General features: G+C 41.6%; 1 protein-coding gene across 1 annotated transcript in view; it reads left to right on the top strand.

The window, feature by feature from the left end:
- The window catches only part of SEC23A (Sec23 homolog A, COPII coat complex component), a 144,874-nt gene that overhangs the window by 108,395 nt on the left and 11,212 nt on the right, over window positions 1-25,267 (top strand). Inside the window, exons 13-16 of the mRNA XM_033950990.1 lie at window positions 6,006-6,159; window positions 6,422-6,499; window positions 7,661-7,822; window positions 15,482-15,568. Of these exons, the coding sequence (XP_033806881.1) occupies window positions 6,006-6,159; window positions 6,422-6,499; window positions 7,661-7,822; window positions 15,482-15,568 (481 nt within the window). The remainder of the gene's footprint in view (window positions 1-6,005; window positions 6,160-6,421; window positions 6,500-7,660; window positions 7,823-15,481; window positions 15,569-25,267) is intronic.

Raw genomic sequence — 25,267 nt, 5'->3', positions numbered from 1 at the left:
AGAATTGAACATAATGCTCCAGTCTTGTTATCCATCCCTTTTAAATAATTCCTAGCGTCTTCTTTGCTTTTTTAGCCACCGCAGCACATTGGATGGAAGGTTTCATCATATTGTCTACAGTGACATCAAGATCTTTTTCTTGGGTTCTAACCCCCAAGGTAGACCCTAGCATCTGGTTATTTTTCCCAATGTGCATCACTTTGCATTTGTCCACATTAAATTTCATTTGCCATTTGGACACCAAGCCTTCCAATTTCCTAAGGTCTGCCTGCAATTTTTCACAATCTGCATGTGTTTTAACAACTTTGAACAGTTTAGTGCCATCTGTAAATTTAATCACCTCACTTGTTCCAATTTCAAGATCATTTATAAATAAGTTAAATAGCACCAGCACTCCACTATTAGCCCTCCTCCATTGGAAACAATAGCCATTTAACTCTACCTTCTGTTTTCTATCCAATAACTAATTCCTAATCCACAACTGAACATACCTCTATCCCATGACTCTTTCATTTTCTCAGGAGCCTCTCATGGGGAACTTTGGCAAAAGCTTTCTGCAAATCTAGATACACTATATCAACTAGTTCACCTTTATCCATATTCATACCTTCAAAGAAGTTAAGCAAATTAGTGAGGCAAGATCTCACTTGGCCCAACCCATGCTGACTTTGTTCCATTAAATCAGGTTTGTCTACGTGTTCCACAGTTTTATTTTTTATAATTGTTTCCACTATTTTGCCCAGCTTTCTTTAATTTGTCAATTTGGTTCAGGACATCTTCCAGGTTCACCAAGATTTCTTTCTGGTACAGGTAGATCTCTTATATCATCTTCCATAATAACTGAAGCAAAGAATTAAATCAGTCTCTCTGTTATGGCTTCCCGAGTGCCTCTTGTGCTCCTTGATGATTGAACAGTCTAGACTCTAGAGAGTTGTATGAGAACAGAAATCAAATTTGTCCCTGCTGGAATCAAACCTGGCCCTACCCATCTCCCGCAAGTAATCTCTTCTGTCCCTATAAACTTCAGAAGTAGTTATTTCATTTAATTTTGCTACTGAATTAGGCTGTGGTAGAGGCCCATTTACAAATAAGCAAAGACACTTTATTATTTTGGAAATATTAATTGGGAAGATTGCATACTTTGTAAATAGGCTCTGCTAGAGCCTCTAATGTAAATATAAATACTCCAGCTGATGAGGACCCTCAAGCTAGGTCAGCTAAAGACTTCCTCTGAAATAAGCCAAAAATCCTTTTTATCTAGCTTGGCAGGTAGCAGCAATGTCCCTAAGCTGCAAATGCTGGCACCTCAGTGGCTCAAGGATGCTGCCAATGACAGTTAAACTTGGTAGAAGGGAGTTACAGCCACCTTTGAAGGAGGTCCTCAGTTGACGGTGCTTGGGAATCCCCAGCTACAGTAAGGGTCAGCAAATTCTTCAACTCTGGAGAAATAAAAACAAATGCACTTCCTTTTCTGTTCAACACAATACAAAGACATCTGCTATATACGTTTCCCCAAACTAACATATTTCAGTCAATAATTTTTTTTTTTACCCTTGTTGTCTGGAGATTTATTTTTCCATCAAGTTCCAGTTTCTCTTTCTTCTGCTTTCCTCTTCTGCAAATTCTTCAAGAGATTGCTGTCCATTGGCTCATCCTACCATGGTCCAGTATTTCTCCCTCCCTGTTCCCTCCCTCTCATTGTACAGCATCCTCACTCACTCTCTTCTGTCCTGGATCCATCTCCCTTTTTTCCCCCCTCCCCACCCCTGCACAGTATTTCTTCATCTCCTTTACCCCCTGTGCAACATGTCCACCACCTCTCTCATTCCCTCCCTTGGTGCAAAGGGCTCTGGGTGGGTGTATCTCTCCCACACCCTCTACTGTCACATCCAACAGTTCTCTCTCTGTCATCCCAAGGACATCCAACAGTTCTCTCTCTGTCATCCCAAGGACCCTGTACAGCATCTTTTGTCCCTGCCCTCCAGCCTCATGTCTAACATTTCTCTTATCACCACTCTCCAGCACATTGCCACATCTCTCTTTCCATTCCCTCCACCACCATGTCCAGCATTCCTCCCTCTTGCATTCCTTTCCATCTGTCCCACCCTTCTCTCCACCACAACATGCAATATTTCTCCATCACTCCTCTCCACCATCATGTCCAAAAATTTGCCCTCTTTCTTCTTTTCCTCATGTGTACCATCTCTATTTCCCTCCTACTCCATGCACCCATGTCCATCCATTTTCTCTTTCTTTTCCCTCCCAATCGGTAGTATCCCTCCTTTCCTAATCCCCTCCAGCCTGTGCAGCATCTCTTTCCCTCCCATCCCACCTTTCCAGCCTGTGCAGCATCTCATTCCCTCCCATCCCCAGCCTGTGCAGTATCTCTATTTCCCTCTCATCACCAACCGTGCATCATCTCTATTTCCCTCCCACCCCCAGCCTGTGCAGCATCTGATTCCCTCTCGCCCCCAATCTGTGCAGCATCTCTGTTTCCCTCCCACCCCCAACCTGTGCAGCATCTGTTTCCCTCCCTCCCACCCCCAACCTGTGCAGCATCTCTGTTTCCCTCCCTCCCACCCCCAACCTGTGCAGCATCTCTGTTTCCCTCCCTCCCACCCCCAACTTGTGCAGCATCTCTTTTTCCCTCTCTCCCACCCCCAACCTGTGCAGCATCTCTGCTTTCCTCCCTCCAAGCATGCTGCAACACTTCTGCTTCTCTCCTTTCTGTTCTGTGCATCTCGAGGTTTTTTTGTATTTCACAAACGCCAACTTTTTTGTCTTTATTTTTTCTGTCACTTCTTTGAAAACCCATATTGGTTTCCTTTTTCTCTTGCTTTTGTTTATTTTCCTCACATAAAGGTTGGTGGCCAATTTTATTGCTTCTTTCAGCTTGGACCATTGTTTTTCCTCTTATATGCTCTCATCCTATCAGCTCTTTCTTCAGGTACTCCCTCATTTTACTAAAGTCCACACGTTGGAAATCCAGGGCTTTGAGTTTTGTATGGCTGCCCCCTACCCCACTTTAGCTGTTATATAAAACCAAACTGTTTGATGATCACTACCATCCAGGTGGGCACCAACTTGGACTCTAGATACACTTTCTTCATTACTTCTTCCTCGTGGGTTCCATCACCATTTGCCTAAGGAGAACATTTTGAAAGGCATCCACGATCTCTCTGCTTCTTTCTGATTCCGCTTTCTCATCCACATCTGGCAGGTTGAAATCACCCAGCAGTATCACCTTCCCTTTCTTTCTTAATTTTTGGATATCTGCAACCAGATCTTTATGAAGTTGCTTGGATTGTATTGGAGGTCTGTAGACAACTCCCATATGGATAGAAGTTCCATCTTCTCTTTTCAAAACTATCCATATCACTTCCTTCTTTTCCTAGGCCCATTGCATTTCAGTCGCTTGGATATTGTTCTTCACAAAGAGAGCTACTCCTCTACCTTTTTGGCCATGCTTGTCCTTCCTAAAAATATTATTGTCTGGATGTTAGTATCCCATTCATGGGAATCACTGAACCATGTCTCTGTGATAGCAGCAATATCTAAGTCTTTCTCTAACATCAAAAATGTATTTCATAGGATATATTTCTCCCCCCACTATGTTACATAGGGAGTGTTGTATTTTGTCCTCTAGGACATTTTAACAGGGTGGATTAAGTTTCTTTGGCTTAGTGGAAGTCAAACTGTCTACCAGAGCATTCATCCCCTTTCCTTCTCCTTCTGCCATACATTCTGTAACACACAAATTATCTGTATCCCATCTGTATAATTACTATGTATTTATACATTAATTGTCTATATTTAGTTTGTTTTATGTTATATTGATAGGACTTGAATTTAGTACTTCAATCTGCATTATCTTTTATTTTATTATTTTAGATTTTTTTATATTAAAGATTATATTAAGTATTTTGTATTAGAGATGTATATTATTTAGTTTATTTTGGGTTTTCGTTCCTATTTTCAAATGGTGTTCTTTTCATTACTTTGATTGAATTATGTTGATAACCACTTTGATCCTGTTTGGCTAACTGAGCGGTATATAAAGACTATTAATAAACATAAACATAACCCGTTCTGAGTTCTCTGGGGAGGATGGGATATAAAATTAATTGATTAATTAAATGTTATTGGGGCTGGAAGAGTAGGGGGTATTTCAGTTGCTCATTGTTATTATTTTCTATTTGTGATTTATAAACAGTTATACAGAATATTGCTCCTTTTTATACTTTAATAAACAGATTTAAATATAAAATCATAAGTTTTAGAGGCTTGTGCCGATGAGGGACAATCTTTGTCCCCCGTGTCATTCTCTACTGTGGAGCTCTTCATGATTCTAGAGAAGACTGAGGCGTGCATCTGACTGACTAGTTAATCTTTAAAAGAATGCTGCATCAAGTTGGAGACCTGAAAAAAAAAAAGCAACATACCTCTGTGCTTGACTCTGTGTGTTTTTTCAGTGCTAATTAAGGTTGCAAACAATTTTGTCAGAAAAGTAAATATGATTGAATACAGTTATGTTTGCTAGTTCATGAATGTTTGCGTAACTTAGCTGCAGGATTCACAATTACAAAAATGTGGAAGTTTTTTTTTAGCTTAAATTATTTGTTATATTTTTGGACTTTATATAGTGCTGAAATTACCCTCTCTCCCCAGAGTTTAATATATTTCTAGCCTTGATTTACGCCTTGTTAACACTGCCTCCAAGACAAAGTCCTTGTTCTTACATTGAAATGTCTTCATGAGCCTTTGCCCCTAACTTTAGCTCTTTCCTTATCTAATGATGTTCACCCATCTTCCTTCTATGCTTTCAACTTTGAACCCTCTATGGCAGTGTATCGCCAAATTTGTGCCATGGCACACCAGTGTGCTTCCTGAGATTTCAGGTGTGCCATGACACTCTAGCGAGGAGGAGAGTCCATAGTCTGTTATTGCGAAAGACATGGGGGAAGCCATTGCTTGCCCTGGATTGGTAGTATGGAATATTGCTACTCCTTGGGTTTTGGCCAGGTACTAGTGACTTGAATTGTCCCTGTGAGAACGGGCTACTAGGCTTGATGGACCATTGGTCTGACCCAGTAAGGCTATTCTTATGTTCTCATGTTCTCTCGCAGCGAGAGGCACGTCCTGTAGGCAGTCAGCCGGCACGGATGACTCTCCTCCTCGCCAGCATCTCTCCTCCTCTCACCTTACCTCCCCTCCTCCCAGATCCCTCCACCAAAGCGGCCAGATGGAATTACAGTGAACCTCAGTGCAAATTGTTTGCATGGAAACTTATTGGAACATCGATCGCTGTTCCACAGTCAGCCAAAAAATCGGCCAACAGTGACTCGCAAGGTCTTAGCGACCTTGTTTAGTGCATCTAGCAAATGTAGCCCAGTGTGTCAGTTTGACTGTGTGGTCCCTTCTTATATTAACTGCCAATTGCAGAATGGGCTGGGAATGAGCTAACACTCAGTCTTGCAATTAACACTGTAGTTACTTGCGTTAACTCTTAACATGGCAAAAAGTGTGAAGCAGAAGCTGGACGTACCCTTAAGAGTGAATGGTGGAGGCTTTGCAGGTACTGATCATTAATTTTAGCAATTGATGCAAAATCTTATCATACTACTACTAATCATTTCTATAGCACTACTAGACATACACAGCACTGCACATCAGAACATAGAAGAGACAGTCCCTGCTCAAAAGAGCTTACAGTCTAGTCAAGACAGACAAACTGGACAAGAAGGTGCATCTATACACAGGCTCAGGTGGGGTAATTACAGAGGGAATGGTAAGACAGATATTGGTGTTTTACTATATTTTAATAACTAGGAGCCTGAAAAATTAATATACAGATTTTTTTAAATGGCTGAGCTAATAATGAAGATACATGTTCTGTGCTGCTTAAAGGATTATTTGGCCATCTTTAAGGTACTGTTCAACATGCAAATATTATAATATTTATTCACTTGAATACATTTATGTTAACAGTCTATTTGTGCTTTCAGCTGGGCAGATGCACAGTCACAAATCCAAAACATCACAGCGTCTTTTGACCAGGAGGGAGCTGCAATTCTTATGGCTAGGTTGGCAGTATACAGAACAGAGACTGAGGAAGGACCTGATGTGCTCAGGTGGTTGGACAGACAGCTTATACGACTGGTAAATAAAAACACAACTGAATATATTGGGAAAGTAATTCCTTTTTTGATGTGTAAAAATATCATTCTGGCTTCAAAATACTCTGACTTAGTAAGCAGCCCTGTAACTGTTATCCATCTGTACACCTAGTGAAAGTCCTTCAGTTGATTAAAATAGTTAGTGATATAGTTCTGTATGTGTTTCCTTTTGAAATGTAGTGCAAACTCATATCAGTATAGATATGTCAGTATTGGATTGGAACTTGTGTGTGGCTTTTTTCCAGTGTCAGAAGTTTGGAGATTATCATAAAGATGATCCACACTCCTTCCGATTTTCTGAGGCCTTCTCTTTGTATCCACAGGTGAGTAGATTTAAGGTGGACACTTCGTCACTAAGCTAATTAAACAACAATATCCCCTTAGACTTCTAATCCAAACAGAACAAACTTATTTTATTTATTAATTAGGCTTTAATTGCCACCGTTATGAAGGAATTCACTAAGGGCAGTATACAGCAAGGATAAGTCAAACATAGGCAATAGAGAATTACAGCAGTAAAAATATTCAAACAACAATATACGGAATGGCATAGTATGCTACATTAATATGTAACTCATCAGTGTATGGAAACTCGGGTGGTTGTATTCACTTAGTAATTCACTGATCAAAATTACTGATCCAAATTCGAATTCAATAGCTTAGGGGCAAAAAAGACTTCTAATGTTCACAGTTACTAGACTTTAGATGAATCTTGTCTGGTCACTTTTTGTGAGCTATCGCTAGTCTTTAAAAAAAAAAAAAAAAAAAACAACCAAACCCTTTACTTTATGGTACATGTGGCCTTCTTTATGTTTTTATTTTTACTATTTATTTTTCACTGTTTTTTTCTCTCACTGCCACATGCTACCTATTGGCTACGTTAATTACTTTTTAACAGTTAGGATAAAATATAAATCTTTGCATATTTAAAAGGAAGCTCAAGTTTGAACTATTCCTCAGCCCATTTAGCTAGCTTTCTTCTGTTCTTGTAATTTGCAATCTTGGACAACAAACTTTTTTTTCCTATAAGACTTGCTTTTCTAAAGTAGACTGTGAAAACTATAAGGCTGTTTATACAGTATAGAATTCCTATGAGCGTCAAAGCATTTAGCAGCCCGGGTTGCAGTAGAAGCCTCTGTTGCAGCTTACTAAAAGAGGGCCTTAATTTGTAACTTTTCAATTTGTATTTCTTATCTTTTACTTTTTTTTCTTTAATTGCTTTAAGGCTGCATTCCATTTAAAATTTTAATTGTGCAATTAAAGGTATGTTGTTTATTTTCCCACTGCAGCTCCTTGTGACTCTGGGCAATGGAGAGTTAAGTGACTTGCCCAGAGTCACAAGGAGCTGCTGTGAGAAACATAAATAAATAACATACCATACCTTTAATTGTATGATTAATCTCCATTAAAATTTTAATCGAAATGCTGCCCTTCTACTTTTAAGTTATCTATGCAAAATCATTTCTCTTCTGTTTTTCTTCTAGTTTATGTTCCATTTAAGAAGATCTCCTTTTCTGCAAGTTTTCAACAACAGCCCTGATGAGAGTTCTTACTACCGTCACCATTTTATGCGTCAGGATTTGACCCAGTCATTAATTATGATACAACCAATCCTTTACTCCTACTCTTTCAGTGGACCCCCTGAGGTATCAGAACATTTCAGTCAAGCAAAAGAGAATCTCTTTAACCTGTGTTTTTGCAGTGTTAGCACGATGCACTGGGTAGGAAGATTTATAAGTTGTGGCAATAAAAATTTAAGGAGTGACACCTAATCCAGATGTATTCAACAGAGTTCTTTTTTTATGTGATATGCAAACGGTATTTTACAAGATGAAAAATCTGGATGAAAGGAAAATGAAGTCTACGAATATAGTTTTACACTCAAATTGTTTTTAATCAAAAAATTTCAAGATCTAAACAGAAACTATAGAACATGCCCAAAAGTTAGCCAGATCAGCTATAGCCCTTTTAGAACTGTGATCCATAAACTGGAAAGACATCTATTGCTATTTGGATGGTCTTGTTAAGTCTGGATTTTTTAGAGGAATCTTTTTCTTTATTTAATTTTAGAGGACTCTTTCCTAGGAAATTAATTTTCCATACTCAGCTGGAAGAGAGAGAAAAGGGATAGAGATTTCCAGATAGTTATGGAAATGTGTTCAGTCCATATGGAGTGGGCTAACGAGTTTCTTCACCTTGCATATCCTCTGTGAAGGTCAAACAGAAGACATATTTGGATATTTGTGGACTAGTTTTATAAGGAGCTGCTTCATTTTAGGTGTTAGGAACTCACCTGAATGCTAGTATTTTGGTCATTTATGCAGTAGCTTCTTTATAAAATGAAAGTACACACACATTTATAGTAAATACTTTTCACTGTGGGTATGCAGAGGAAAGGAATTGGGTGATACACAGGGAGAGTCCACACTTACATATGTTGCAGTTGCAAAAATTATATACTAGTATTTATGCAACTTTCAAGCTGTTATAGGTGCTAATGCCTGCATGTAATCATGTTCTTTCACTCTTGGGATAGTATTTTAAGAAGTCAAGTAGGTTCATTCTGGACTTTTAAAATAGATGTAAAGAAAAAGCCCACCACCTAGGCATGGCTATAAAATTATCCTCTTAATGTGCTGCTAATTCTAATGTTCTCAAAAAGGAATGATATATATTTGCAAATGTCCAGCAAACTTTTAGCAGCAGTGAGCTCTTTAGCCTTGTGCTGCCTTCCTATGGTTTACTTCCCAGATTTGGTGAATACATATTTGTTGCAATGTAAGGAAAATTTAGAGGATATATTTCCATTTCTTGTTCACAGTGCAAGAACTTTTTGAAAAATAAGAAAACTTTGTAAACCAAGCCTTGCATCATTTTTTACCCCAGTAGGGTTATAACTTAAGCTGTCATTTCTAGAATAACATTCTTAGTTTATGGCGTGCCAAGCCATGCCCCCCCCGGAATTAGAGCATTAGAGCTCCAAATGATACAGGTAGCTTGGAAATTGAAGGTGTTGCTTTTTTTCTGTTTTACTTCCTATGGGTCCTTTTAATTAAATTGTGGTAATGGATTTAGCATGTCCTAATGAATTAAGTATACAATGGGCTGTATGCCATTTAGGACCCCCTTTTACAAAGCTGCGGTAGCAAGTCCCCTGCAGTAAATGCATTGTAGCCTATGTAATTCCTATGGACTTTGGCGCATTTGCCACGGGAGAATTGCTACCACAGCGTTGTAAAAAGGGCCCTTAGTTCACATTAAATCCATTAGAACATTTTAGTAAAAGGGCTCTATGACTTTAACAATTTCACTTTAACTTCAAAACTTGCTGTACTTTTTCCATAATTTCTGACGCTTATTCCACTATATCTTATTTATCACAACTTACAAAATGGTAGTGATATAATTGATACAAACAGTACACAGACTGTTAGTTACTAAAGGGGTATACACTTTGCCATTTTGGGTTTTAGTAATATAACTATCACACATACACAGGGTATTTCTTTGGAACCTTATCATTTCCTTGGTTAATCCATGTAAATGTTCCTTTATTATGAGATCCACCACAGAAAGCAAAGTTGCTTACCTGGAACAGGTGTTCTCCGTAGACAGCAGCCACTCTTGATTGGTGAAGTCTCCGACTGAGCCAACAGCATCTGTCCTCTCTCCCATAGCTATAGTAAGTTTTTGAGCTTACTGTGCATGTACAGGATTGCCTACACCTCAAGCCCCCTCCCCTCTTTCTGTCAGTTTATTCTCTAGCAAAAGAAATGAGGGGATGGTGTGGCTGCATTCCCCCTGCTCTCTACGAAGAACACCTGTTACAGATAAGCAACTTTGCTTTCTCTGGAGACAGACAGGGAATATGCAGCCCCGCTTGATTGGTGAGTCCCAAGCTGAAGAAGCATACAGGAGGTGGAAACAGTCTATAATGTGAAGAGGTTACGTAAAACTGACTGACCAAAGCGAACATCATGAGCCAAACTTTGGTCTAAGCAGTAACGTTTGGTAAAAGTAGGTACAGACGACCAGGTAGCTGCTTTGCAAATGTCCTGGATTGGGATGGACCTCAAGTTTGCAATTGAAGTTGCTGCAGCCTGTGGTCTATGGGCCCCAATGGAACCAGGGGGCTGCAGATGAGCTTTTGTGTAGCAAAATTGGATGCAACGTGAAATCCAAGCTGAAAGCGCTCTCTTGCAGGTTGCCCATAAGTAGGTGGATTGTAGAATATGAATAATTGAGAAGATTTCAGGAGATGAGAAGTTGCCTTGAGGTAAAAAAAGCAGTGCTCTTCTGCAATCTAAGGAATTAAGTTTTTCCTCTGCCTCAGAGGCATGTGGAGATGGAAAAATGGAAAGCAAAGTGATGGTTTGGTTGAGATGGAAATCTGAAACCACCTTAGGTAAGAACTTAGGATGAGTCCGGAGCTGTACCTTGTTAGGAAAAAATTGCAAGTACGGATAAGTGACTAAAGCTTGAAACTCACTTACTCTTCTGGCTGATGTGAGTGCTACCAGGAAGACTGTCTTCCAGGAAAGGAAAGTGAGAGAGGCCGAACCGAGTGGTTTGAAGGGCTCTGTGAATTGATCTAGTACTACATTGAGATCCAAAGATGGAGTAGGGGTTCTTAACGGAGTTCTAAGATTGTTGAGACCCCTCAGGAACCGTGCCATGAGAGAGTGTTGTGAGATTGGTTTATTGTTAACCAACAAATGGTATGCTGAAATTGCTGATAAATGAAGTCTGACAGAATTCGTCTTGAGCCCTGAATCAGACATATGGAGGAGATATGTGAAGATATGGGCAATGGAGCAGTTGTAAACCATGAACCTGAGCCCATAAGAAAAATCATATCCATTTTGCTGCATATGATTTTTGAGTAGCAGATTGTGCTGCAAGAAGCACTGTTTTCACAGATTGGGAAAACGGAAATCAGTTAGAAGTGAGCTCTCAATTTCCATGCTATGAGACTCAGACTGTGGAGATTGGGATGTAGCAGCTGGCCATTGTGTTGAGACAAAAGAGATGGATAGTCACCCAAGGGAATTGGGGGGGCGTCCAGTAGGTCCCGAAGCAGTGGAAACCAGACTAGTCTGAGCCACTTGGATGCAATGAGATGTGCCTTGTCTGCTGAAACTTTCTGAAGCACTCTGGAGATGAGAGGGAATGCATAGAGCAGAATGTGGTTCCATGTAATTGAAAAGGCATCCCTGGCTAGAGCTTGTGGTGCTAAGCACAGGGAGCAAAAGAGGGTGCATGGTGCATTGATTGGAGAAGTGAAGAGATCCACTTGAGTCCCCCATTGATGGAAAATGGATGTTACTACTGCAGGATTGAAGGCCCATTCGTGTGGGTCAAGTTTCCTGCTGAGGGAGTCTGCCAGGATATTTTGATCCCCTGGAATGTAGACTGCACGAAGATTTATGCTGAGAGTCAGGGCATAGGACCAAAGGCAATATGCTTCTCTGCATAGTTTGAGGGATCCGGAACCGCCCTGTTTGTTTATATAGAACATGATTACTTGATCGGTCTGAATGAGAATGTTCTTGTGACCTATCCAGTGACGAAAAGCTTGAAGTGCATAGAACACTGCTCTGAGTTCCAGATGATTGATGTGAAGGGACTACTCGGATGGTGTCCACTGACCCTATGTGCAAAGATTGTTGAGGTGTGCCCCCCCCCCCCACCCTGAGTGGTAGCATCGGTGGTGATGGTTAGTGAATGTGTTGGGAGCTGAAAAGGACATCCTGCCTGAAGGGAGATGGAGTGAATCCACCATAGAAGGAAATTCTTGATGGACGGCAGTGCAATCAGCTGTGACAGAAAGTGAAGACATTGGTTCCAGTGCAACTTGAGGTGCCACTGCAATGGACGCATGTGGAGTCTGGCATGTGGCACCAATGCAAGCGAGGCTGCCATGTGGAATATCTCTTGAACTGGTAAGAGAGTTGACTGGCTTGAGTTGCTAATCGTATGCGATTAGCAACTCATGTCTTTCTTGAGGCAGATAGGCCCTTGCAGCGGTGGTGTCTAGAAGTGCTCCAATGAAAGTTAGGGTACACACTGGAGTGAGTTTGGTCTTTTCGAAGTTGATGATGAAGCCCAGACTTTGCAAGGTATTTGCAGTGGTTTGAATGATGAAAAGAAGACAGCCCTTGGAATGAGCTAGTAATAGCCAATCATTCAGGTATGAAAACACTATGTGCTGCCACCACTGCCAGGCATTTCGTGAATACTCGTGGGGCTGATGAGTGGCCGAACGGGAGGACTTTGTATTGGAAATGGCGATTGAGAAATTTGAACCTGAGAAATTTTCAGTTGGCAGGATGAATAGGAACATGAGTGTAGGCATATTTGAGATCTAGAGCGGCTAACCAATCGTATTAATGAAGTAGAGACAGAATCACCTAAAGGGAGAGCATTCTGAACTTTTCTCTTTTGAGGCAGACATTGAGAGGTCTGAGGTCGAGAATTGGCCGAAGGCCTTGTCTTTTTGGGGATAAGAAAAAACTTTGAGTAGAACCCCTGATTGAGTTGAATGGGTGGTACTTTTTCTATGGCATTGTTTTGGAGAAGAAGTGAGATCTCTGCTGCAACTGAGACGCATGTTGGGGAGGAACTGTGTATGGGGGTGGAGCTCTGGAAGGCATGGTATGGGATTGGAAATTTAGCTGATACTCCTGAAGTGTAATATTGAGGGCCCACTGGTCTGTTGTGATTTGCCACCAAATTGAGTAAAATTGTGTTAGCCGCCCCCCTACTTGGAAGATGGTCAAAAACTAGGAGCAGGCTTGAGTGTCGGGAGTTGAGAGTCGGCATGCTGCTTACCTCCCTGAGGACATTGTCTGGGTGCATATTGAGATGTCTGCGCACGTTGCAAAGCAGCTCTGGAAGAACTGTTGTGGTTGATATGTTCTTCAGTAGGGATAATTAGGAGAAGAGCGATGAAATTGGATAGACTGATCCAAAGGAGTTGCCGCAAGTTCTCGGCTGTCTGAGGAATCCTCCTTCAGCTGAGAAACGGTGTCTTTTACCTTTGCACCAAAAAGGGTGTCTCCTAAACAAGGAGCATCGCCAGCCTGTCATAAAGATCCTCTCTAAGATTTGATGCCTTCAGCCATGCAGTGCGTCTGGCAGCTATAGCCACAACTGGTATCCTGGTGATCATGTCATAGGCATCATAGTTTTAATTGAATGGTAAGTGGATTCTTGAAGAGCCACTTGCAAATTAGGAATGGACTCAGGTGAGGCTGATTCCAGCTGTTGCAAGATTGAGTGCTGAAAGTGTAAAATCTGAATCTGGTGGGCCATAATTCTGGTGGAGAGCATGGCATCCTGATAGACCTTGCGGCCTATAGAGTCCAGGAGACGACAGTCCCTACCAGGGGAGGCATTTGTGATGGATCTGGAAGCCTTACCCTTTTTCATGGTTGATTCTGAAACCATCAAATGGTGAGGAAGTTGAAGGGAATCATGACCAGGCGCTTTCTGCACTTTGTATGTAATCTGAAGGTGCTTAGAAGCCGTGGATACTGACCATGGTTTCTGCCAATTAAGTTGAAGATCTTGTAGGATTTGATGTACTGGTAAGGCAATAAGATCTTTCACTGGAGACTCACAGGATTGAAGGATAGTTTGGAAATCCTTACTACCTGAAGGAGTTGAATCTGGAGTAAGAAGAGAAGATACCTTTTGTAAAAACTTTGGGTAAGAGTGCTTCTCTGTGGCGGGCTGGGTCAGAGGCTGGTCTGGTTCTTCTAAATCCCCAGGCAAAGACTCCTGCTGGTCCGGCCATTCCCTGGGAGATTGATGGCCCTTGGGATGGAGAGGAACAATTGGGAATTCCAGGACTCCAGTCTATAATGGGGGGTATGTCTACCACAGCTGGTGGGGGTAAAGGACATTGCTAAGGTTCCAAAACAGGAACAGGAGATGCAGAGACTTGTTGTTGAAAAAACCCTGCACTCTCCTGCATAATATTCTGAAAAAGGTGAAGAGATTTGACATTACTTGAAAAGACTGAGCCTCAGGAGAAGGAGCAACTTGTACTACAAGAGACAGGGCTAACCTTTTAGGAGATACCCTTGGCTGTTCTCAGTCCAGCAAAGGAGACACCCGTTTGGACTTTGAAACTTTTCCAGCACCCTTTTGTGGTCCAAATGCCGCTGGCAAATCTGTGAGGGAAAGCAGGGGAGAGGATCGCGAGGCTGTAGCTGAGCCCACGGGAATCCCCTGTGATGAAGACGCCACTGCAAGGCTGGACACTAAAGCCTGTTCAGCAGGACGTGTCAGAGTTGTTGCCAATGGTGGAGAGGGGATGTTTTGCTTCTGAACCACTTGGCGTCTTTTCTTATCTTTCTCTCTTCTTGGAGGCGCCGCCGTAGCTGAACCTTTGGTGGGTTTGTACTAGCCACCCCCACCAGAACGGAAGCGGGGCCCTGAGGGGGAGGGAGCTGAAGACATCAGCTGTTTTGCCGGCATTTTGTCTTTGCCGGCGTGTAGCATCGTTGAAGGCATGGACATTGTAAGAAAGAGTCTTCGCGGTCCTAGCAACCAAGTGCAGTAGGCAATCAAAAAATACCAGCCGGCTTCCACACACAAACCGGTCCCATTTTTGACAATTGTTAACTGGGCAGGAAAGTACCATTTCTCTTCCCAATCAATAAGTCAGTCTTCCTGCCAAAGGAAACAGTGAGTGAACAGTCACTCGTACTGAGGAATTCTTAAGAACATAAGAATTGCTGCTGCTGGGTCAGACCAGTGGTCCATCGTGCCCAGCAGTCTGCTCCCGCAGCGGCCCTTAGGTCAAAGACCAATGCCCTAATTGAGTCTAGCCTTACCTGCGTATGTTCTAGTTCAGCAGGAACTTGTCTAACTTTGGGCTGTTATGTTTTTCTCTGAAGAGAGAGAGAAAGTGGCGACTGTCAAGAAGCAGGTCAGAAAAAAACTGATAGGAGGCAGGGAGTAGGAGTAGGCAATCCTTCACATGCTCAAAAAGCTTACTATAGCTATGGGAGAGAGGACCGATGCTGTTGGCTCAGTCGGAGACTTCACCGATCAAGTGGGGCTGCATATCTCTTGCCTGTCTCTGGAGAAAGACGTTGTTGCTATAGCCCAGAATGTTGACAATCCTATTAAATGTGAAATGTAGAAGTTCCTTCCAGAAATAAGTTTAACTTTTGGTCAGAGATTATATCATTCTGAAGACACACTTCTGACTTATGCTAATTTAAAAATTTTTTTTTAAGCTGTGTGAATAATCTGTTCTGCATAAGTGATGGTACTTTATTGGGTTCTTATAGCCTGTTCTTCTGGATAGCAGCAGTATTCTTCCAGATCGAATCCTCCTTATGGACACATTCTTCCAGATCTTGATTTATCACGGAGAGGTAAGATGCCCATATATCAATGTTTAGTATGTCTTTTGTGATGTCATATTAGCTTTAACATCAGGTAGAAATACTGGTATGTAAGGAGGGAGGAATGGGAATGAGGGTAAGGGTATATGGGATAGGGTGGGAGGGTTAGTACAGACAAGTTTACATTTATAATAATACTTATCTTTATTGTATTGGGTGTGACTTTTGTAAGAATTTTGAAAATGCCAATAAAAATTAAAAATACAAAGAAAAGAAATACTTCTATGACTTTTCAAAATGTTAGCAAAATAAAATCATAAAAAGATCGGGACCGGCATGGGAGCCCTGCTCCGCCCCCCCCCGATCCAGCCGGAGGACACACCATTTAAAAAAGGCCCAGCGCCCGCACCAAGCACAGACCAGCCAGATCTGGACCGGCGTGGGAGCCCTGCTCCGGCCCCCCCGATCCAGCCGGAGGACACACCATTTAAAAAGGCCCAGCGCCAACGGCGCGCCGCCGTTCGGCGTGCCGCCGAAGGCGCACGACAAAGGCGCCTGCGCCTTAGTGAGCGCCTTCGTGGAGCACCTGCGCCCCAAAGACCACTCCACCAGAATCACCTGCTGACCTCCAAGTCAGAAACATCCATCTAAATCCTGCCTCTTTCGCCGGCTCCCCCTGCACAAGGAGAGAAGCGTGGGAGCCCTGCTCCGCCCCCCTCCCGACACAGGAGAACACACAGCTGACTGCTGCCCCAACTCGAAGCCCTCACAGTCTTACAATAATATATTGGCAATCTTTTGCAAAAGTATTATTGGTAACAACAGAAAACCAACATAACAATCAACACAGGAAGGAATTACAAAAACCAGCAAACATGAAGCTCTTATTGATCCTATTTATTTATTCAGCAATAACGTCAGAGACGTTATATCCCTCTATCCAAAACCTCACTCCGTTCACCACCCTGACACACCTGAGGCTCCTAACTAACCAACAGGAAGAAAGAGTAAATCAAATCAAAATAATCACAAGTAACAGAAGACCACACCGTACCCTCAAAAAAAGGACAAGGGGGGAGCAGTTTTACAAGGGGGGAGCAGTTTTACCGGGCTGGAGGAGAGTTGAGGGGTGTCCCGTTGCTGGTCCCGGGTGTACAGCGGCGGTTTCCTCTTCCTGGTCGGTGGCGCTGACAGGCAATCACAGAGACGGACCCCTGACGTCACTGGGTCCGTCTCCGACAGCGTAAAAGCACCCGCTGCTGCGGTTGCGGCCGCAGCCGCGCGGCCGCAGGGCGTGGCCGAAGGGGCGTGCCACGTAGAGTCCGGGAGCCGGCAGTGGGAAATTTATTTGGGACATATAGACCCGGATTGGATCCTGCTCCCCATTATTGGATCTAAGAAGTCTATTCCATATCTGCTGCAGTGAGGACGTCGTTGAAGTCTTTTCTCTTTTTTTTTTAATAATGCCGAAAAGACGAGGAAGGAACACCGGAGGAGCCTCCCGGCGACCCTTAACCCCAGTGGTTACCATTGATGATTTTCTCCGACGCCTACAACGGGAACAAGAAGGGTCGGGTGCTAGCTCGTTGGGGACACTGCCGGAGAGTAGTGCGGTGGGTTCCCCTGAGCATGATGTCACTCTTAGCCCCGACGTTAGGACGCCACCCCTCCAACCGACGCCGCAAGATGCCAGCTCCCCACGGGACCAGAATCTACCTGAGGAGGTGGTTTCTTCTGTGTCCACAGAGGCTAGTATGGAGGGCTCGCTGAATATGACAACGGGACTTGCGATCGGGACAACAGAGGTTGGAGGAATACAAGACGTCACTGAGGTAAAGCTAATTCCAGAACATTTAGATACTACACCATTACAACTTTTCTCACCTACAAAACCTCCTACAGTCACACTCGAAGCATTATGGGACTTGGTAGTAAACTTGGGGAATTCCTTAAATCCTCAAATAAAAAGTTTGGATAAAGAATTAAAAGAACAAAAGGAAGAAATAAAAGTTTTAAAGCAGGATATGTCACAATTTAAAACAGAGACACAAAATACAAATAAGGAGTTAATGCTACTGAAACAAAATCAAGATATGTTGGTTAAAGATAATATATTACTCAGGAAGAAGCTGGAAGTGCAGGAGAATAATGGTCGAATAAATAACTTGAGATTTATAAATTTTCCAAGAATCCTGTCAACTTCTCCTAGAGAAATGGTGAAAAGATATTTTATGGAAATTTTGGAAATTCCTGAAAACTCCTTACCTCCTCTTACAAGAGTGTATTACCTACCTGCTAAGCCCCAACTCAAAGAAGAAGATAAAATTGAGGAACCCCGGGAGAGGTCATTGGACATTTCGGCTATACTGGAACAATCAGATAGAGAATTGGCTGTTCCAGCTACTCTCTTGTTGTCTGTTGCTTTGGCTCCAGACAAGGATTGGATATTAAAACTTTTCTTTAAAAATAGATCCAAAGACTTCCTGGGACAGCACATTCAGATTTTTCCTGATGTCTCTAGAGAGACTCAAAAAAGAAGGAAAGAATTTTTAATTCTAAAACCTGGTGTGACTCAAATAGGGGGTATGTTCTTTTTGAGATATCCATGTAAATGTGTAGTTAGATATCTATCATTGAAGTATATATTTACAGAGCCATCTCAACTGATTAGCTTTCTCTCAATGAAACGCCTAGAAAAAGGAATAACAACAACGTCCATGGAAAGTTAGTTTCCTGCACTTTAGTCAGATAAGGATTTTTCCTAATTAATTAATTTGAATTATATATGTTCTACTCTTAATTATGGATCCAATAAAATTGAGGACTAGTGTGAGATTAGCTAGGTTAGTATTTTCTTGTAGTAATATTAATTTTGCAATTTTAGTTTAATATGTTGTTTGATCTCACTTTACTGTACAAGATGTATATGCTTGAAATATTGTAAAATTTTATAAATAAATAAAAGAGAAAAAAAAGGACAAGGGAAATAAAACCCATCAAAATCACTACACCCACCACACCCATCACAACTACTTCTGTTCCCTGCGCTTACCTCAACACTAGATCAGTAAGGAACAAAGCTTTCTTAATCAAAGATAACCAACAAGAAGTTAACCTGCCTCTTTCTAACGGAAACATGGCTACTGTCCGAAGAGGATCCAATACTAAACGACCTAATACCAGATAACTACAAAATTCACATGTTAAACCGCGTAGACAGAAGAGGGGGAGGACTGGCAATCATCCTCAAGGAAGAACTGGAACTTGAATTAGTAGATTCAAGACAACCAACCAATTAGAAACACTAGCATGCAAAATTAGCAACAAGGATCTAAAAGAGTACCTCTCCTGTATTCTATTCTATGTCCCGCCAAAATGCTGGTCAAAGGCCAGAGAGGACTTCTACGAATTCATTCTACATAACTCAATCACCCCGTCTTACAACATTATAGCAGGAGACGTAAACCTACATTTAGAGAACGAGGACAATCCTGACACAAAAGATTTTAAAAACTTCCTATCCTCACTCAACTACAATTTCCCCTCATCCACACATACTCACGAAAAAGGCCATCAGTTAGACTTGGTAGCCATGTCCTCAAAAGAAATCCTAAATCCCACCATTTCTATATCTGACGGTATCTGGTACCACGACATCTGGTCCGATCATTTCACCTACTACTTTAACTTAATCTGGAACCAACCAAAAGAAAAAACTCACCCAAAGATAAAAAAAGAACATCTCACAAGGGGCCACATCAACCCAGAGGAATACTGGGCACATTACGAATTGCGCGAGGAGATAAACGAAGGGGACGAATTCTGGGAACAGTGGACGAAAACAAGCACATCCATCTTAGATAAAATAGCCCCTAAACGAAACAGAACAAACCGCCCAAATAAATATAATAATTGGTTCGACTCTGAACTATTAAAAATGAAACAATCAGTAAGACGACTAGAAAGGATCTGGAATACAACAGGAGAAATATCAGACCGGAACAATTGGAGATCAAACATAAAGGACTACAAACAACTGATAAAAGAAAAAAGAAAAACATTCTACTCATCCAAAATACATACATCCGATACGAGTTCAAAAGGAATCAACACTCATGAATTGTTCAACCTGGTTAAAAATTTATTTGATACCACACGCCACAACCAATCCATGCACGACATAAAACTTCCATCAGCAGACGATCTAGCGCACCACTTTGACTCAAAAATTGTGAACCTAAGGAACAATTGCCCAACAAACAACACATATGAACATCAAATAACCAACATACATGAAAATGAAACACCAGTGGATATGTTTTGGAACTCCTTCCAGGATCCTGAATGGAATAACTTCACAAAACTTTACAAAAAATATACTAAATCAAACTGCATTCTAGATCCCTGTCCCCCCTACATTATGAAAGCGGCCCCATTAGACTTTAAACTAACACTGTGGAGTCATATGACCAATAATTTCAAAAACGGAAAATTCCTAACGAAATACGGCCACATTATAATCACCCCAATTCCGAAAAATCGTAAACAATCCCTAACATCAGTAACCAACTATAGACCGGTAGCATCCATACCATTCTTCGTAAAAATAATGGAAGGTTTAGTACACACCCAATTGATGGACTACCTTGATCAGTTCTCGCTACTACATGAAACCCAGTCTGGCTTCAGACCTCTGTTCAGCACCGAGACGGTGATTGCAGCGACCCTAGAATACTTACGCAACTTACTCAGCAAGGGCTATAATGCCTTAATAATGCAATTTGACATGAGCTCGGCCTTCGACTTGGTAGATCACAAAAAATTGCTACAATGTTTAGACGCAATCGGCATCGGAGGTGAGGTACTTGACTGGTTCCGAGAATTCCTTACGACCCGCACCTATCAAGTACGCTTCAACAGCAACCTCTCTAAAACATGGAGAAACCCATCAGGCATTCCACAGGGGTCTCTACTATCCCCGCTACTCTTCAACGTCTATATATCTTCACTAGGCACGCAGCTGGCCCAGAGGGGTATAAAAGTATTCAGCTATGCGGATGACTTCACAATCATTATTCCGTTTAATACATCTCCCTCCGAAATCACCCCCACAGCAACAGAGGCTCTAAACCTGATGGAACAATGGGCCTCAGAATTCAGACTGAAGCTCAATTCAGACAAAACCAAATTCTTTATAGCCTCACCACACCCACATATCACGACAAAATCACTATGCATTAACAATCTTAACTACCCCATTCAACCAACAATGAAGGTTCTGGGGGTAATACTGGACCAAGGTCTAACCATGAAAGACCACGTGGACTCCCTGGCCAAAAAAGGGTTTTTTACTCTATGGAAACTCAGGTCCATTAGAGCATACTTCGACGCATCAGCATTCAGAATTCTGGTACAATCCCTAATACTAAGCCACCTTGATTATTGCAACATTACCCATCTGGCAATCTCCCGAAAGCAAATGCAGAGACTACAACTGATACAAAATGCAGCAGTCAGGCTGATTTTCGGGGGAGGGTGGAATAGAGCTCCGGACAGGTGCGCGGGTCTTGCACTGAAGACAACAGACCCTTGCCCCCCTAAAGTAGGAGCAGCAGCGGCAGTGGAAGGCCAGCAAGAGTTTGCAGATAAACTGAAGGACTTGGAAAATAGGAAGTGATGCCAGAATTTAATATTCTGGAGGCTTTGACTTCAGGCTGTATTCATCTTAGGAGAAGATGAGGACCAGAATATGTTGCTATCTAGATATAGGGGAATATAAATGGCATGTAAAAAGATAGGTGCCTATAATATAGTTGCTTATTTTTTGTCAATCACACAGATGCCTAATACAGAATCATAGCTAACTTGAAACTTAGGCACCTGTAATGTAAGCAAGGGTTTTAAAGGCCTATATTATAGGTGCCTAAGTCTTTTAGAGAATCGCATCTTGCAGCGCTTAAGTCCTTCTCTGTCCCTAATCATGCTTACTTTGGAGTTAGGCGCTACTAGGCACCATGCAATAGGTGCCTATCTTTTGCAGAATTGCACCTAAGAAGATAGGCACCTTTAAGCCAATTTTTGTTTTCAATTTTGAACTTGTTAAAGCTCATAATTGAAACCAATGTATTAATTAAGCTAGGCACCTTTTATAGAATTTCCCCCAAAGTGTATTCATCAACCCTTGAGTCCTGTGCAATCAGTCACCTGCCTGATATCATAGTTTCCATGATTATGTAGTAAAAAAGAAGACACCTGTGAAGGTGCAGCAACAGGGGTGCTCAAATGGAAAACACATAGTCAAAAGCTTTGTGAATCTGGCCTTAAACCCCTGAGAAAGCAGAGAGCTTTGAATCATTTCACCAAGTGCATTCACCAGGAGAATATCTGCTATAGGTAAGCCTTCCTTTTGGCCTATACTTCTCCATTGGAGGGAAACCAGAATATGTGTGCAGGAGCTGTCTGCAACATTGGGCAGAGGCTGGTTGATTTAGCAATAAAATGAGGGTCTGGAGAGTGCAGACAAGTGACTATGCTGAATAAGAGACTTGCAAAGAAACTTTCCAGAGCTTTATTGCTTTGTTGCCTTTTTGTAATCTTTATCTTCTCTCTCTCTCTGAAATAGGAATATAGGTAAGGTTGCGAGTAGAGGCTCTGGGGAAGTTTAAGTGTATTGGGGGATTGTGGCGGTGTGGATGGATCTCAAGGTTGATGATATGTACACATCTGTGAAAAGTGGATCTGAGTGCTTTTGCAGACCATGATGATGAGGAGGGATGTGAGCTGGGAAAGGATGGCAGGCTAAGGAAGGTGGGCCTTTTAGCTCATAGTAGGGGATTTATGTGTGGTAAGTGAATTGGGTCACTGCTTTACCGGGAAGTGACATCTAATGATTGCTTTGATTAGAAAAGTAAGTATAAATATAAAGGGCCTCAATTCACCACAAAAGAGGAGTGCAGGTCAGTGGCGTAACGAGGGCGAGAGGCACCTGGGGCGGTGGCGCCCCTCTCCTCCACCCTCCCACCCCCATCAGCCCCTTCCCTACCCCTGTACTTCTTTAATATTCCCAGCATAATCAGCAATTCCAACCTGCTGCTCACGCAAGCGTCAGCTCTTCCTCTGACATCACTTCCTAGGTTTGGGTCCAGGAAGTGACGTTGGAGGTGTCTCCACCACCTCTACCAAGGTACACTACCATGTATCTCCCTCCCTTTTTGTAAAAAAGTATTTCCTTAGATTACTTTGGAGCCTATTATCTCTTAAGTTCTTCATGTGCCCTCTCATTCTGGAACTTCCTTTCAAATGAAAGAGACTTGTTTCATACGCATTTATGCCACATAAGTATTTAAATGTCTCTATCATATCTCCCTTCTCCCGGCAGGCCAATTTCTTGGAATGAGAGTGAAATTAGGGGGGACTCAATATAATAGCATTTATGAACTGGATAATCAGCAGGGGGGCATTTTTTGCAGGGCATGGGGAACATATTTTTATGCTGGGCTTTATTTTGTGCAATTTGTTGCCTAATTATCACTTAGTGCAGCAAAGTTGTTAGAATGCATTTTGGTGCAGAAACATTTTAAATATAATTTTATTTCTTTGTTTTTTTTTTTATAAATCTTTATTCATTTTCAAATCTTACATCAAGTGTATAATAATCAATCAGAAAATTTTTAACAAATCACTTGACAGTCTTACTTATAATCCTTAAAATATATAAAAGAATCCCTTCCCACCCACCCATTTATTAATAATAAAACAATTAGCAATTATTAACTTTCCCAACCCCACCCTCCCTATATCTTATCTAATACCAATGTATAATTTTATTTCTGTTGGAATCCCCAAATTCTTATTTGAATTAAAAGCATTTATTATAATAACTTAGGGGTTTACATGCGTTGCCGATCACTTATCGCTCAATTTTCATGAGCAATATGGTAAGAAGAGTTGGGTTTAGTGCTGTAGATGCTCTAAAGCACATTTTGGAGGAAAGTAAAGACAGTAGTGACTGTGTGAGTGACAGGCACAGAGTATGAAGACTGAGGGCCTGATTCTGTATAGTGTGTCTAATGTTAAGCATGGTTTGGACGGCCCCATAGGTGCGATTCTACAAAAGTTAGACGTCCTTTACAGAATCACGCTCAGCGTGAGTTGGACGTCCAAATTTGTAGACGTCATTTTAGACGGAAGTTAGACAGCCAGAACAATGTATATAACATTGTCATGTTTCATTATTATGATGTTATTAGAATGGAGATTTTATGTTGTTTTTCATTACAATTGTATGCAGTGAAATGCTGGCACCACTATAGTTTTTGGTTTTTAATCTGATTTATTTTTAATCTTTTAATTTTTTTTATTTCTCTTCTGTTACAAGAAGTGAATGGGATTTGAACCAGGAATGTCAGGGTGGAAGGATGTAGGACTTACCATTGTGCCACAGTGAGCTAGTGAGATGTATAACAATTGTAAAACTAGGTCTTATAAGCACTATAAAGCAGGTCTACTTTTGAGCGTGGTTTGGGCGATCGATAGATGTGAGTTAGGTGGACAGGACTTAGGCAAGCAGGCAGGCTTTGGATGTCTCCAATGTGTTCTGCTGAATAGGTTTATGGAGCTTTTATTTTTGCTTTATTAAGCTCAAAATGCATTTAATTATGCACCACATAAACAGGACACATGAATGCAAATATATTGCATGTAAAATCTATTTTTGTGGGCAATCAGCAGTGGTATTTGCTAATTATAGGAAAAGATCTATTAACAAGCACGGCTCATGAAAAAGATATCTTTATATTGCTTACTTAAAAAGCTTCTCTTTTTCTGAGTAAAGAATGCTGCAATGTGCAAAGTCTTGAAAGAGCTGCATTAAGCAAGCAAGGCTCATGAAAAATATATATATATTGCATAGTTAACTTCATTTCCAAAAGGTTAAGATCAGAAAAAAGAGATACAAACCTCACCATGGCTTCTAGTTCAGAGCAAATGGACATCTCCAGCTGCACAATGGTGACCTCATTGTGAGATCATCAAGGTGCACCTGGAAGGTAGAATGCCAATAATAAAATAGGAATATGTGCTAGGGGAGCTTACCATACTTGGGATTCAAACCCATGACCTTTGGCAGATGAGAACAGGGCTTTTATCCATTGAGCCACAGCAGCTTCCATGTAGGTGCCTCTTCCTGGCATGTGATATGATACCTGAGGAGATCATACCTTAGGAGATTCTCTCTGCAGTAATTCAAAAATGGCAATTGACTCGCTCAGTAAGCTCTGTAAAAATTAAGGTTGTGATATCTATCTTTTATATTTAAGATAGTTTCTGGAAGCACTAAACACAGGGTCCCTAGGGACCCCATTTGGTCGCTTTTGTATGCTGAACTTATTGGTTTTGAGGGTTACCATATACAGTGGAACCTTGGTTTACGAGTATAATTCGTTCCAGAAGCATGCTTGTAAACCAAAATGCTCGTATATCAAAGCGAGTTTCCCCTTAGGACATAAGGGAAACTCGCTTGATTGGTTCCACCTTCCCCCCACATACACACACAAGGCCACCGGTGCTGCTCCCCACCGCTCAAACCGGCATCACTCCCCCCGCAAACCCCCCCCCCCCCCCGAGAACCAGCATCGCTACCAGACGCACGCAGCACTGCACAGAGTCACAAAGACTAAGAAAACAGTCCCTACCTCTTGGAAGTTAATTTGGCCCCAAATTAATTCTTTG

The sequence above is a fragment of the Geotrypetes seraphini genome, chromosome 7, assembly GCF_902459505.1.
Source record: "Geotrypetes seraphini chromosome 7, aGeoSer1.1, whole genome shotgun sequence".
Lineage (NCBI taxonomy): Eukaryota > Metazoa > Chordata > Amphibia > Gymnophiona > Dermophiidae > Geotrypetes > Geotrypetes seraphini.
Note: the sequence above shows the minus strand (reverse complement) of the source record. Positions and strands in the feature narration are given on the sequence as shown.